The 14852-nt window shown below is 44.8% G+C and overlaps 1 protein-coding gene across 4 annotated transcripts in view; it reads right to left on the reverse strand.

Moving 5' to 3' along the window:
* ARHGAP20 (Rho GTPase activating protein 20) overlaps window positions 1–14310 on the reverse strand; it is a 140242-nt gene extending 125932 nt beyond the window's left edge. For 2 of the 4 annotated variants that reach the window (XM_062196982.1, XM_062196978.1), the window contains exon 1: window positions 14120–14310. In XM_062196982.1, coding sequence (XP_062052966.1) covers window positions 14120–14224 — 105 coding nt within the window. In that variant the 5' untranslated portion in view covers window positions 14225–14310. Of the gene's footprint in view, window positions 1–2269; window positions 2359–13647; window positions 13698–14119 lie in introns of those variants that run through there. The other 2 variants (XM_062196980.1, XM_062196981.1) reach the window with 2 other exon arrangements.
* Between the last annotated feature and the right edge of the window lie 542 nt (window positions 14311–14852).

Here is a 14852-nt window from a genome sequence, read left to right on the forward strand (position 1 = left end):
GTTACAGAGAGAGCGGCAAAGACACAGGGAGAGATCTTCCATCTGCTGTTTTAACCCCCAGATGGCACCAACAGCAAGGGCTGGACAAGGCCAAAGCTAGGAGCCGGAAGCTTCTTTAGGGTCTCCCACGTGGGTGGCAGGAGCCAAAGCACTTGGGTCATCTTCTGCTGCTTTTCCCAGGTCATCTCCAGGGATCCAGATTGGAAGTGGAACAGCCAGGACTGGAACTGGCGCCCATAGGAGATGCCTGTGTTGCAAGCAGCAGCTGTACCCATTATGCCACAATGCATTTAAATGCACCAGTTTGAACCTTGGGTTATTATTTCTTCTCAGTGAACACTGAGCACCTCTCCTCCAGGGTGTCAATGCTCTCGCCAACCATCCTTCACAGGGCAGGCTTTCACTACATTTTCACCTAATGGCCTATATAAAGTGATACTATTTATACAATGACAGCAAACTAAGATAAACAAAAGGACACTCTGACCACCTTAGTACCCAGTTGCCTGCCTGAGGACCAAGGTACTGAAGTTGTCAGACGCTTCTCCCTTACCTGGGAAGCTCTACCCTAGCCCCTCATTTTCCTCATACAGTGTATTATCAAGTCCATAATAGCAAATAAAGAAACAGTGTTTCCACTGAATAAAAAACAGATCCAGTGGCCGGTGTGCTGTAGCAGGTAGAGCCATCTACACCGGCATCCCAGCTGCTCCACTTCCAACCTAGTTCCCTGCTAATGGCCTGGGAAAAGCAGCAGAAGATGGGCCAAGTACTTAGGCCCCTGTCACCCATGTGAGAGACCCAGATGGAGTTCCAGGCTTCTGGCTTTGGTCTGGCCCAGCCCTGGCTGTTGCAGCCAACTGAGAAGTGAATCGGGGGATGAAGTGTCCGTTTCTCTCTGACTTTGAAATACATACATAACTATTAAAATCAGATTCAGGTGTATTTGTATTTGGATACAGAATCTCAAGGCTGTGTTCAAGAGGATGAGTAGAAAAGACACCCTTCTAGGTGTAAATTAGGATCCAGGTAAAAAAAGGCAGGAAAAAAGGCATAGAGCAGCTGGATTTTCCTGATCTTTGATATGTGAGCTGATTAGGGCACACATACATTCCATTTTCAGAGTCCACACAAGTGACCAGACATCCAAAAACAGGTTTTACATTTCAGTAGTGCCATGTGACAGGTGTCTGTCAAAATTAGGTCAAGGCTGCGCAGCATGGACATCCAGTGCTGATGGGGCCACTTCTGCTGTTGGGTAGATATTTCTAGTCTAATCTAAACTTGTCCTAGATAAAGAAAAGAAGAGTGAAACAAAATTATCAAATAAACCGGGCTGTGTCGCCTACAAGCCCAGTTACTGGTGGCTGCCAGGGCAGCTATCCTCTGCTTCCTTCCAGCCTCCCACATGGCAGCAGGGTCTCCCATGAATAAACACAAGCTAAAAATCACTTCCACCCTAGGGTGTTTAAGGAAATTGCCCCGGGCTGGCGCCACAGCTCACTAGGCTAACCCTCTGCCTGCAGCACCGGCACACCGGTTCTAGTCCCAGTTGGGGCACCGGATTCTGTCCCAGTTGCTCCTCTTCCAGGCCAGCTCTCTGCTGTAGCCCGGGAAGGCAGTGGAGGATGGCCCAAGTGCTTGGGCCCTGCACCTGCATGGGAGACCAGGAGGAAGCACCTGGCTCCTGGCTTCGGATCAGCTCAGCATGCTGGCCGTGGCGGCCATTTGGGGGGTGAACCAACCAACGGAAGGAAGACCTTTCTCTCTGTCTCCTCTAACTCTGACTGTCAAAAAAAAAAAAAAAAAAAAAAAGAATTGCCCCAGGCACCATTACCACATTGGCCATTCTCTCCTCAGGCTTTCTGCACACTCCAGGGCCTTGGAAATTCTTGTGCTTTTCAAAACTGGAGATATCAACAGGAACGATAAGGAGGGCAAACTTTTCCTGCTGTGAAAGTGTGTTTGAGGTTTTCACCAAATGCTCTGGAGACATGTGGGGTGTGAGTCATGAAACACTACTGAATCAAAACAAAATGCACATATTTCCTCAAAACACTGTGTATATTGCACGAGAGGAATTAAAAAAGTTCATGGGAAATGTGCATTATGAAAAAACTATGCAGGGATTTCAAAAATTCTTGCACCACAATAAATATTATTTTATCCCATTTTCTGTGAAATTTTCAAGTACCCTCATTTGACTTGACTCTATGTATGAGTGTATACATACACACACACACACACACAGAACCCTGATATTACATACCTATTTTGTGACAATATAAGTTGTGTTTTAGTTTAGTGGAAATTTAAGTTGAAATCTAGTGTATTTTCAGCTCCAAATATCTCCAGGATGGCAAGCCTTTTAATTACACATTCTTGGTAGGTTTTAGTGTTTTCATGAGCAGAAGATGGCACTACTCTGAAAAGAACAAACAGTAAGTCCTGGATGGAAGGATAAGAACCGTGAGAGAATTCAGACACCTCAGTTACGGAGCAGAGAGGATTTCATTTTCTGTAGATACCATCAATTTTCATGCTTCTCAGACTACTGAACATGTTCCACCTTTTGTCCTACAGACCTTCACCAACTCACAATCTAGAATGCTGATGTCACAGACAATGAGTAATCGCTTCAAAGCAATCTTCACTTACGAGCGAAAGCAACAACTGCACTACCTAGTTAGGTACCTGTGGATTTCCAGTCTGTGAGTTACAGCTGTCTTTTAACTTAGGGAACTTAGTTTTCAAAATTAATGATTACTTTTTAGGCAAATGTATAAAAGTTTAAAAATTGCCCTTATCCTTTATTTTATAAAAACAATTTATTCTATTGTACTATATATGTTTTAGTCACAAAAATTTATTTTTTAAAAAGTACATTCTACCACTCTTCACATTTTATGTAAGAATAACTATCAATAGGATTTTTTTCTCAAAACTCAAGATTGATGATTTAAAACTTTACTCATTTAAGAGAGTTTCCACTGAGTTTTCCACACAGGCATTTTTGCAGGTTGGAATTATCTGAGGCATAGGAGTCAACGCAGCCACAGTCTAAGAGTGAACTACTGTTTGGGGAATATGCCAAGCACAAGTGTGGTATCAGCATGAAGATCAGACCTAGCAGAATAGCTTCTGAAACACATCTGCCGTACATACAACATCTATAAATGACAAGCATCAAAGTAATTACGTCAGTGACTGTGTCATTACCACTATTAGCCAACGTTCACCTAACATTTCCCAAATGTCAGCAGCGAACAGAACATTCAATGGTAGATGGCAAGCCTGGAGACTGCTCCCAAATGAAGGATCACCTTTCAGGAGAAAAGACCTTCACACGTACTTTTTCTCATTGGTTATATATGATTCAAATCCACCCTCTCCAGCATCTTACATTACAAATCCCAACATGCAGCTCAAGGCTAACTAGAAAAAGAAACCAAGTTAGAACTTCTAGGTTCAAATCCCAGCTCTGCTGCTTTCAACATGTGGACTCGACAGGTCTTAGTACCTCCTTCCATAAGAAAGCTATTTCCTTCGTCGTATAACTAAGGCATATTAAATACAGTCAGGAACTCAAAGAGGTTTGAAAGTTTTCTCTATACCTCCATAAATTACAGCCAACTCAATCCTTTTACTGGAGTTTCTTCTTTATGCTTTTCGATACCTATGTCTTCCAAAGGTGACTGCTTTGAAGGACAGCATTTAATCCTAAGCATGTCACATGTAGTTTTCAATTTTTAAAAATTAAATTCCTGGGGCCGGTGCCGTGGCTCACTTGGTTAATCCTCTCATATGGACGCCGGGTCCTAGTCTCGGTTGCTCCTCTCCCAGTCCAGCTCTCTGCTGTGGCCCGGGAAGGCAGTGGAGGATGGCCCAAGTGCTTGGGCCCCTACACCCGAATGGGAGACCGGAGGAAGCACCTGCCTCCTGGTTTCGGATCAGCACAGTGCTGGCCGTAGCGGCCATTTGGGGAGTGAACCAACGGAAGGAAGACCTTTCTGTCTGTCTGTCTCTCTCTCTCTCTCTCTCCCGCTGTCTATAACTATACCTGTCAAAAAAAAATTAAATTCCTTTTCTTGCTTTACACTTACTCTCACATGGTAAAATACACTAATGACTGCCACACTGTTTTCAAACATCTCTAATGATCCATAAGAAACAACCTTGTAAGACATACAGGTCTATACACATACACATGCACTTTACAAAGAAACAAGTCCAATCTCAAATTGAGATCATGTGAGTGATAATAATCCTTTCCTGATTAATTCTACTTTGATTATTCCAGGATTCTCCCAACTAAAACAATTTTATGTACCTGATTTTCTGCAGTTAACATTGTGAAGACCACCAGAGAAGGCCTCAGTTGGATATGGGTTTAAATAACGGACATAGTATTTCCCTCCATATTGAAGAATAAAACTAAAGCTTACCCACCAACATATTTCATTCAAACTCTAGTATAAGACACATATATAGCCAAAGTAAGATCTTGGGGTTGCTCTACCATGAGGCACTATAAACAGAACTGAACCTAGAGAATGTATAAAGAATAGACAGAAGGAAGTTTATAATAGCAGCTGCTATAGTTGAAAATGTTAGAACTATTTTTTTAACTTTTATTTAATGAATATAAATTTCCAAAGTGCAGCTTATGGATTACAATGGCTTACCCTCCCCATAACTTCCCTTCCACCCCCAACCCTCCCCTTTCCCGCTCCCTCTCCCTTCCATTCGCACCAAGATTCATTTTCAATTATTTTTATATACAGAAGATCAGTTTAGCATATATTAAGTAAAGATTTCAACAGTTTGTACCCACACAGAAACACAAAGTGAAAAATATTGTTTGAGTACTAGTTATAGCATTAAATCACAATGTACAGCACACTAAGGACAGAGATCCTACATGAGGAGTAAGTGCACAGTGACTCCTGTTGTTGACTTAACAAATTGACACTCTTGTTTATGGCATCAGTAATCACCCTAGGCTCTTCTCATGAGTTGCCAAGGCTATAGAAGCCTTTTGAGTTCACTGACTCCGATCATAGTTAGACAAGGTCGTAGCCAAAGTGGAAGTTCTCTCCTCCCTTCAGAGAAAGGTACCTCCTTCTTTGATGACCTGTTCTTTCCACTGGTATCTCACTCACAGAGATCTTTCATTTAGGTCATTTTTTGTTTTGTTTTGTTTTGTTTTTTTGCCAGAGTGTCTTGGCTTTCCATGCCTGAAATACTCTCATGGGCTTTTCAGCCAGATCCGAATGCCTTAAGGGCTGATTCTGAGGCCAGAGTGCTGTTTAGGACATCTGCCATTCTATGAGTCTGCTGTGTATCCCACTTCCCATGTTGGATCGTTCTCTCCCTTTTTTATTCTATTGGTTAGTATTTGCAGACACTAGTCTTGTTTGTGTGATCCCTTTCACTCTTAGTCCTATCATTATGATCAATTGTGAACTGAAATTGATCACTTGGACTAGTGAGATGGCATTGATACATGCCACCTTGATGGGATTGAATTGGAATCCCCTGGTATGATTATAACTCTACCATTTGGGGCAAGTCAGCTTGAGCATGTCCCAAATTGTACATCTCTTCCCTCTCTTATTCCCACTCTTACATTTAACAGGGATCACTTTTCAGTTAAGTTTCAACACTTAAGAATAACTGTGTATTAATTACAGAATTCAACCAATAGTATTAAGTAGAACAAACAAACAAAAAAATACTAACAGGGATAACGTATTAAGTTGTTCATCGACAGTATAGGGCAAGGGCTGATCAAGTCACCATTTCTCATAGTGTTCATTTCACTTTAACAGGTTTCCTTTTTGGTGCTCAGTTGTCACCGATCAGGGAGAACATATGATATTTGTCCATTTGGGACTAGCTTATTTCACTCAGCATAATGTTTTCCAGATTCCTCCATTTTGTTGCAAATGACCGGATTTCACTGTTTTTTTTTACTGCTGTATAGTATTCTATAGAGTACATATCCCATAATTTCTTTATCCAGTCTACTGTGATGGGCATTTAGGTTGATTCCAGGTCTCAGCTATTGTGAATTGAGCTGCAATAAACATTAAGGTGCAGACAGCTTTTTTGTTTCCCAATTTCCTTTGGGTAAATTCCAAGGAGTGGTATGGCTGGGCTGAATGGTAGGGTTATATTTGGTTTCTGAGGAATCTCCAGACTGACTTCCATAGTGGCTTTATCAGTTTGCATTCCCAACAGTGGGTTAGTGTCCCTTTTTCCCCACATCCTTGCCAGCATCTGTTGTTCGTAGATTTCTGAGTGTAAGCCATTCTCACTGGGGTGAGGTGGAACCTCACTGTGGTTTTGATTTGCATTTCCCTGATTGCTAGTGATCTTGAACATTTTTTCATGTGCCTTTTGGCCATTTGAATTTCCTCTTTTGAAAAATGTCTATTGAGGTCCTTGGCCCATCTCTTAAATGGGTTGTTTGTTTTGTTGTGGTGGAGTTTCTTGATCTCTTTGTAGATTCTGGTTATTAATCCTTTATCTGTAGCATAGTTTGCAAATATTTTTTCCCATTCTGTCGGTTGCCTCTTCACTTTCCTGTTTCTTTTGCAGTACAGAAACTTCTCAATTTGATGCAATCCCAATAGTTAATTTTAGCTTTGACTGCCTGCACCTCCAGGGTCTTTTCCAGGAAGTCTTTGCCGGTGCCAATATCTTGCAGGGTTTCTCCAATGTTCTCTAATAATTTGATGGTGTCGGGTCATATTAGGTCTTTAATCCACGTTGAGTGGTTTTTTGTGTAAGGTGTAAGATAGGGGTCTTGCTTTATGCTTCTGCACGTGGAAATCCAGTTTTCCCAGCACCATTTATTGAATAGAATGTCCTTGCTCCAGGAATTGTAGAACTATTTTAAAACCATTTTCCCTTGACTGAATTTCTGCACCTGTAAACATCTCTTCCCTACCCCAACACTCACCTTCCTTAAAATTTTCAATTAGTATATGGAAGCAAAGGATCAGGGTGTTTTGTATCACATACAAATAATCTCGAGTCAAAATGATTGTAATATTGCTGCCATTTTAACACTGCTCTGTACAAATGTGAACATCCTCAAGCATGCACTACTCTACAAGAATTTAAAGCATTATCTGTATGCTGAGATTATATTTTAGATCCCATTTTTAGGAATTACTGTAACAATGTGTATTCTTCTGAAGAGCCTCAGTGATAGAAAAGCTCAGTCTTGGGGCCAGTGCCGTGGTGCAGTAGGTTAATCCTCCACCTGCAGCACTGGCATCCCATATTGGTGCCGGTTCTAGTCCCAGCTGCCCCTCTCCCAATCCAGATCTCTGCTATGGCCTGGGAAAGCAATGGAAGATGGCCCAAGTGCTTGGGCCCCTGTACCAGCACAGAAAACCAGGAAGAAGCACCTGGCTCCTGGCTTCCGATCAGTGCAGCTTCAGCCGTTGCGGCCACCTGGGTGTGAACTAACAGAAGGAAGACCTTTCTCTGTCTCTCCCTCTGTCTTAACTCTACCTCTCAAATAAATAAATAATATCTTAAAAAAAAAAAAAGAAGCTCAGTCTTGTGAGGGTGGATTCAACATTTGGAATTAGTCATATCTTCTGACTAGTGAATAAAATTAAGTGATCTAGCTAGGCAACTGTGCTTGATGTTAAAACAATAAATGTAGCTATAAAACAAAGAGACTAACTTCTTAGTATATACAAATTAGCTCCTCAAAAACACCCACCTCAGGACCTTTGAACTTAAAGTTCCCACTTCTTGGAATCTTTATACAGTATGCTCTTTTTCATTCATAAAAGAGTTTAAGGGTAAGGGTCATATAAAAGAGGTCTTCTCTGCATACCCTAAGAATGGTCCAACTCAAACCCAAACTCGTCTAATTCAGGGTCACATCTTTTCTTTAATGATAATTATCACTACTTAATTAACTTCTGTTGTTCCTTTTGTCTGTTCCTCTTGTATCATCCAATATCATACCACTAGATACAAGGTGGCCATTTAAATACAAATTCAAAGTAATTAATACACTTGATCTTAGCCAAAAGGCCAAGAAGTAATTATATTCAAAGTAATAACAATTAGGTAAAATTACAGAGTAAAAACTAAAAACTGGATTTCACCAAAATGAAGAACTCCAGGTCTTTAAAAACACTATTAAGTGATACTATAATACATCACAGGCTGAGAGAAAACATTTTGTAAATCAACTATCTAATAAAAGATGTAAGCCCAGAGCATATAACTCTCATACTCAATAAAAACCTAACAATCCAATTAAAGCTGGGCAAAATATCGGAATAGGCACCAACGATGACATATGGACAACAAACAAGCAGAAGAGATGCTCAGTGTTCTCAGTCATCAAGGAAACAAACATCAAAACTGCTAGATACTTTACACCCACTAGATGACAATAATAAAAAAGACAATAAAACAAGTAATGGCAAAAACATGGAGAAATACTGCTGGTAGAAATGTGAAATCACTTAGGGGAAAAAAAGCTGGGCAGTTTCTTAAAAAGTTATATATCTAAAATACTATTCAGCCTCTCCACATTTAAGTATTTACTCAAAAGAGATGAAAGCATAAATGCATGCAAATATTTGTATGAGTACTCAGAGCAGCATTATTCATAATAGTTAAAACCTGGAAGTAATCCAATTGCCCATTAACAGGTAAACAGATAAACAAATTATGGTTTACCCATGTGCTAGAATTGTTACCCCAAATGCTACAAAATCCAAAAATTTTTGGTCGTTGACATGATGCCTCAAGTGGACAATTCCACACCTGGTCTCACAGGTGTGGTCACAGTTACCACACAAGTACACTAAAAATATACTATAAAATCGTCTTTGGGGTGGGAGCTGTAGAGTAGAAGGTTAACCCTCTACTGTGCTGCTAGCATCCCATAAGGACACCAGTTCAAGTCCCAGCTGCTCCACTCCCTACCTAGCTCCCTGCTAATGGTCTTGGAAAGCAGAGGAGGATAGCCCAAGGACTTGAGACCCTGCACTCACATGGAAAACTTAGAAGAAGCTTGTGACTTAGGCCTGGTCCAACTCCGACCATTGTGGCCATTTGGAGAGTGAACCAGTGGATAGAAGAATGATCCCTCTCTCTCTTTCTCTCTCTGAATCTCTGCCTCCCAAATAAATAAATCTTTTTAAAAAACCATCTTCAGCCTATAAGATATTCATGTAACATAAACAAATATTGTGTTTAGACCTGTGTCCCATCCCCAAGAAATCTTATTATGCACAAGCAAATATTCCAAAATCCAACAAATTCTTTTTTCTAACTTTCATTTAATAAATTTTCAAAGTACAGCTTTTGGATTATAGTAGCTTCCCCCACTCCATAAGCTCCCTCCCACCCACTACCATCCCATCTCCCACTCCCTCTCCCATCCCATTCTTCATCAAGATTCACTTTCAATTATCTTTAGATAAAGAAGATCAACTTAATATTTACTAAGTAAAGATTTCAACAGTTTGCACCCACGCAGACACACAATGTATAGAGTACTGTTTTAGTAGTAGTTTTACCATTAATTTGCATAGTACAACACATTAAGGACAGAGATCCTACATGGGGAGTAGGTGCACAGTGACTCCCGTTGTTGATTTAACAATTGACACTCTTATTTATGATGTCAGTAATCACCTGAGGCTCTTGTCATGAGTTGCCAAGGCTATGGAAGCCTCTTGAGTTCACCAACTTACTATTTAATCTTATTTAGGCAAGGCCATAGTCCAAGTGGAAGTTCTCTCCTCCCTTCAGAGAAAGGTACCTCCTTCTTTGATGGCCTATTTTTCCACTGGGATCTCACTCGCAGAGATCTTTCATTTAGGTCATTTTTTTTTTTTTTTTTTTTTGCCAGAGTGTCTTGGCTTTCCATGGCCTGAAATACTCTCATGGGCTTTTCAGCCAGATCCGAATGCCTTAAGGGCTGATTCTGAGGCCAGAGTGTTGTTTAGGACGTCTGCCATTCTATGAGTCTGCTGTGTATCCCACTTCCCATGTTGGATTGTTCTCTCCTTTTAATTCTATCAGTTAGTATTAGCAGACACTAGTTTCATTTATGTGATCCCTTTGACAATCCTATCATTATGATTAATTATGAACTGAAACTGATCACTCTGATTAGTGAGATGGCATTGGTACATGCCACCTTGATGGGACTGAATTGGAATCCCCTGGCACATTTCTAACTCTACCATTAGGGGTAAGTCCGTGTGAGCATGTGCTGAACTGTACATCTCCTACCTCTATTATTCGTGAAACATTCCAAAAATTCCAAATACTGTTCATTTGAAACATTTCAGAGAGTGGCCATTCAACCTGTACTACTCAGCAATGAAAAAAACTACAGGTACAAAAGCCTACATAAATGAATCCCAACATAACTATATCAGATGAACAAATTCAAACAAAAAATATAAAGTATGATTTCATTTATATAAATTCTTGGAAATGAGAATAAATCTACAGTGACAAAAAACAGACCAATGTTTGCCTAGGAATGGGAAGGGAAGGAAGTGGTCGGAAAGGGACATGAGGGAACTATGGGGGTTGATGAGTATATTCATTACCTTGATTGCAGAGGTGGTTTCACAATTATATAATATCAAAACTGATAGGTTTATATACTTTAAATACCAGTATGTGCAGTTCCTTATATGACAATTATACCTCAATGAAGCTGTTTAAAAAGTTTTATTCCCTTAGTTGTGTCAGCCATACTTTAAGATCCCAACAGCCACACAACCTACTGAATGGGACAATGTAGACAAAGAAATTTCCATTCTTGCACAAAGTCCACTCAACAGCACTGCTATAGACCAGGGCTCAGGAAAGTACACAGCAGGGACCCTTTGCCTGTTTGTCAAAATGAGGTTTAATTAAAACAAACATATGTCCATCATTTGCATATTGTCTACACCTACTTTAGTGCTACAACAGCACAGTTGACTAGCTATGACAGAGAACACATGGCCTGACTAGTTGTTTTTTTAAGAAAAGGTTTGTTCACACTATTCTAAACCTTAAGTTCTATGTACAGGGACCCTGCCTGTCTTGTTCACTACTGCACATAACCAAGCTAATATATATGGAACACCTAATATGTAGCAAACACTATTCCCAGGCACTAAGGAAACAGTCTTGAACAACATAGATAAGGTCTTTACTCTCATGGTTGTCACCATATTGTGAGGGACATGGTTAACAAGACAACAGAAAAAGAAAATGTCAGGCGATGTATAATGCTAAGATGACAACAAAAGGTACAGAGCATGAATAAGGAGTGACTTCCCCTTAGGAAGTCAGGACATGACTGTGGGAGGGCTTAACATCTGAACAAGTCAACACTAGTAAGATCTGGAGAAGTAGAGGGATCTGGGGCTGGCACTGAGGAGCAGCAGGTTAAGATGCCACTTGTGACATGAGCATCCCATTATCAGAGTGCCCGTTTGACTCTTGGTTGCTCCATTTCAGATCCAGCTCCCCGCTAATGGGCCTGAGAAAGCAGTGGATGGTGATGGCCTAACTATCTGGGTCCCCATCACTTATGTGGGAGACCTGGATAATTTCTAGCTCCTGGCTTTGGCCTGACCCAGCCCTGGCTATTGTGGCCATTTGGGAAGTGAACCAGTGTACAGAAGCACTCACTCTATAGCTCTCTCTCTCTTTCCCCCACCTTCTCCCTCCCTCTTGCTCTCTGTTGCTGCCTTTCAAATAAATAAACATAAATAAATCTTTTAACAAAATAAGCAGTAGAGGGAGTAACAGCACCAAAACTTCAACAGGAATGAATGCGATGACTGCTGTATGAAAAACAAGGCCCATGAGGTTGGAGAACACACAAACAAGGTGTGCGGAGGGAGAGAGAGATGTGGTGGAAGTAGACAGAATCAAAGAAAGGGGTCCAAATCTTACTATACATGTGATCAAAATCCACTACAGGATTTTAAGCAAATGAACAACATGATCAATTTACATCTTAAGAGATCATTTTGGTGCTGTTAAGTGGAGACTGGAGAGGAAAAAAAGATATTAGGGACAAGAAGTTTCTGCAAAGGTACAAGTGAGAGAAGGCACTGGCTCGGCTAGGACTACAGCAGCGGAGGTGAAGCAGAGAAATTCAAGATAGCCAAGATGCATTTCAAGTGACAGCTTTTCTTACAGACTGGTCATTGCAGAGTGAGGAAATGAGAAGTTGAAAATGAATCCTAGATTTTTGGCATTAACAATATTATGGAGAAAATTGCAAACAGCAGTAACATTTATTGAGTGTCTACTATATGTCAGCAGACAATTTCACATTTAATTTTCCCAACAACCTTGGGAAGATGAGTATTGGTTTGGCAATGTATCAACCCATTACATTTTATAATGAGGGACGGCATCTCAGGGACAGTGGCCATACTAATAAAGAACCTGGCAAAAGGGCCAAGCAACCCTTCATTTATTGGACAGGTACTACTTGATAAATGATGAAGCTACTCTTTAATGCTTTCTCCTTTTGCCAGCTTATTTAGTTAGCCCCAGTTAAAAGAAAAAAACAAATCTTTAATTTTTTCCAATTCCTCAAGGTTACAAAAATTAAAAAAAAACTATTTTAAATTCTATGTCAATTACCTTCTCAAATGGAGCGCTAGCCTGGTAAATCCACGTTTTATCTGCCAAGACTCCACACACACACACACACACACACACTCCCTTCATCTCAGAAAGGGAAAAGCGACAAGGACAAACCGCTCGCCTCAATCCATCAAAGGCTGAGCCGGCACTACAGCCCATACATCATCCAAGTTCACGGACACCCTGAGCTGTCTTTGCGACACCGTCAAGGTCCTTGGGAGCTCACGTACACTGCCATACTCGGCCCAGGATCTCACCTCTTTTCAGCTGGCCTCTAGCCAACCAGCGATGCTAGTGGGCAAGATTTATCCAGACAAGCAGGGAGCCTGGTAACCCCTTGAGTCTCTAACCATACGCAATGTCTTAAGCTGTTTCTGAGGATTCCTGCAAGCTGAGAAGGCACCACCATGTTTAGGAACAAAAATGGCCAAATATCGGAAGGTCTTGTGCTCACTAGAGGAAGAGGGGAGGCAGACACGACTAAGACAAGGCTAGAAACACGCTAACCAATCCCTTAGTCTCCAACAGCTGAGGCCGGCAGCCCGCAGCCCACGTGCACTTGCTTAGGGAACCGTTCCAAAGAAATCTGACCACGGTCGGAATCCTCCCGCCGCGCCGTGGCCGTGCTGATCGCAACGAACGCTACAAGTTGCTGCCCGCATCCCTCCTCCAGCCTTGACAGGGAACACGCGCGCCGCCCCCGGGTCCACACCGACTCTCGCATCCCGGCCCCAGTCCCCAGGGCGAAGGCCCCCCGAGACCCCCTCCACCACAGCCCATCGCCCCCCACCCAGCCTGGCTCTAGGCCGCGCGACCCCTCAGGGGCGACTGCTGGCTCCTCCAAGTCCGACCACCGCCTCAGAGTCCCGGAATCGAGCCAGGACCGTCCGCCGGGACGCGGGGACACCCCCTCGGGGGCCCCAAATCACTGCGGAGCGGCCGCGCCTCCGCCGCCAGGTGAGGGGGCTGAGCCCGGCCGCTTACCTTCCCCAGCCGCGCTCGGGCGGACTTCGGCGCTGACCCGGCCAAGGGCCAGTGCGCGCCAGGCCAGCTCGGAGGACCCGGGGACCGAGCACCCGGGGACCCCGGGCGAAAGCGAGCCCCCCGGTCGAGGCCCGCGCACCCCGAAGGAGGGAGGAGCCGGACTGCCGCTCTGGCGGCGGATGGAGACGGGGAGGGAGGCTGCGGGGTCCGCTCGCCACGGATTAAGACGCTAGATAGGAAGAACCCGCGGGGTTCCAGGGTGACCCGGCCGGCGGCGGCGGCGCGCCCCGTCGTGAGGGGCGGGGGCAGGGAGGAATGTCCCGGGGCGAACGCCGGGGGCGGCGAGCCGTGGGCGTTAAATCCCCGCGGGTCCGGCTCCTGCGCCGCGGTGGCGGGCGCGGAGGGCGCGCGCTGGGGTGGGGGCTGCGGCGGCGGCGGCGGCGAGCGCGGGGCCTCAGCTCAACGTCCTCACCTTCTTCGTGCCGGAGCCTCCGGCGAGCCGGGATACTCCCGTGAGGGAAGAGGAGCGCCCCGGCTGCCCACCTAGACTCTCCTGCTGGGGAGACATCGCTTCCATGAAGAAAATCTTCCAACGGATCCCAGCCCCGGAGGAGGCTACGCGGTCATGTCCGCGGGCCGGAGGGGCGGCCGCCGCGCTCAGGCAGGGAGCCGCGCTCCGCGTGCGGGCGGCGCGCCTCCCGTCGGGGCCATGGACCGCTGCCTGCGCTCGGCACCGCGGGCTGGAGGCGATTACAGCAGCGGCCGGCCGCCCGCCCGTCCGCCCGCCGCGCGGCCCGCCCAGCCTCGGGCCCGCCCCCTCCGCGCGGGGCGCCCCGCGCCGGGACCCGCCCCCGCCGCCCTCGGCCCTCCCCGCCGCGGTCCGGGCTTGCGGCGCGCCCGGCCGGGGCGGCCTTCTCTGTGTGTACAGGGGCACAGGTGATCGCCTGACCTTGTGCGTCCGCCCCTCTGAGTGGGTCCAGCCGGAGGGAGCTCACCGGCCCGAGTCACGCGCGGCCTCTCCCGTCGCCCTGCCCACTCCCACCCGACCCCATCCCTTTCCCCGCGCCGAGCCCGCAGGGGGAAGGCGCCTCTGCAGCGCGTGCTGCGGCGGCGGAGCGGTAGCGACCTCACCCCGAATGGAGGAGTTGCACCGATCGCTGCCTCGCTTTGAGCGGACTGCGGAGGGGCGCCCCCGCGCGCCTCCC

This window comes from Lepus europaeus, chromosome 7 (assembly GCF_033115175.1).
Source record: "Lepus europaeus isolate LE1 chromosome 7, mLepTim1.pri, whole genome shotgun sequence".
Taxonomy (NCBI): domain Eukaryota; kingdom Metazoa; phylum Chordata; class Mammalia; order Lagomorpha; family Leporidae; genus Lepus; species Lepus europaeus.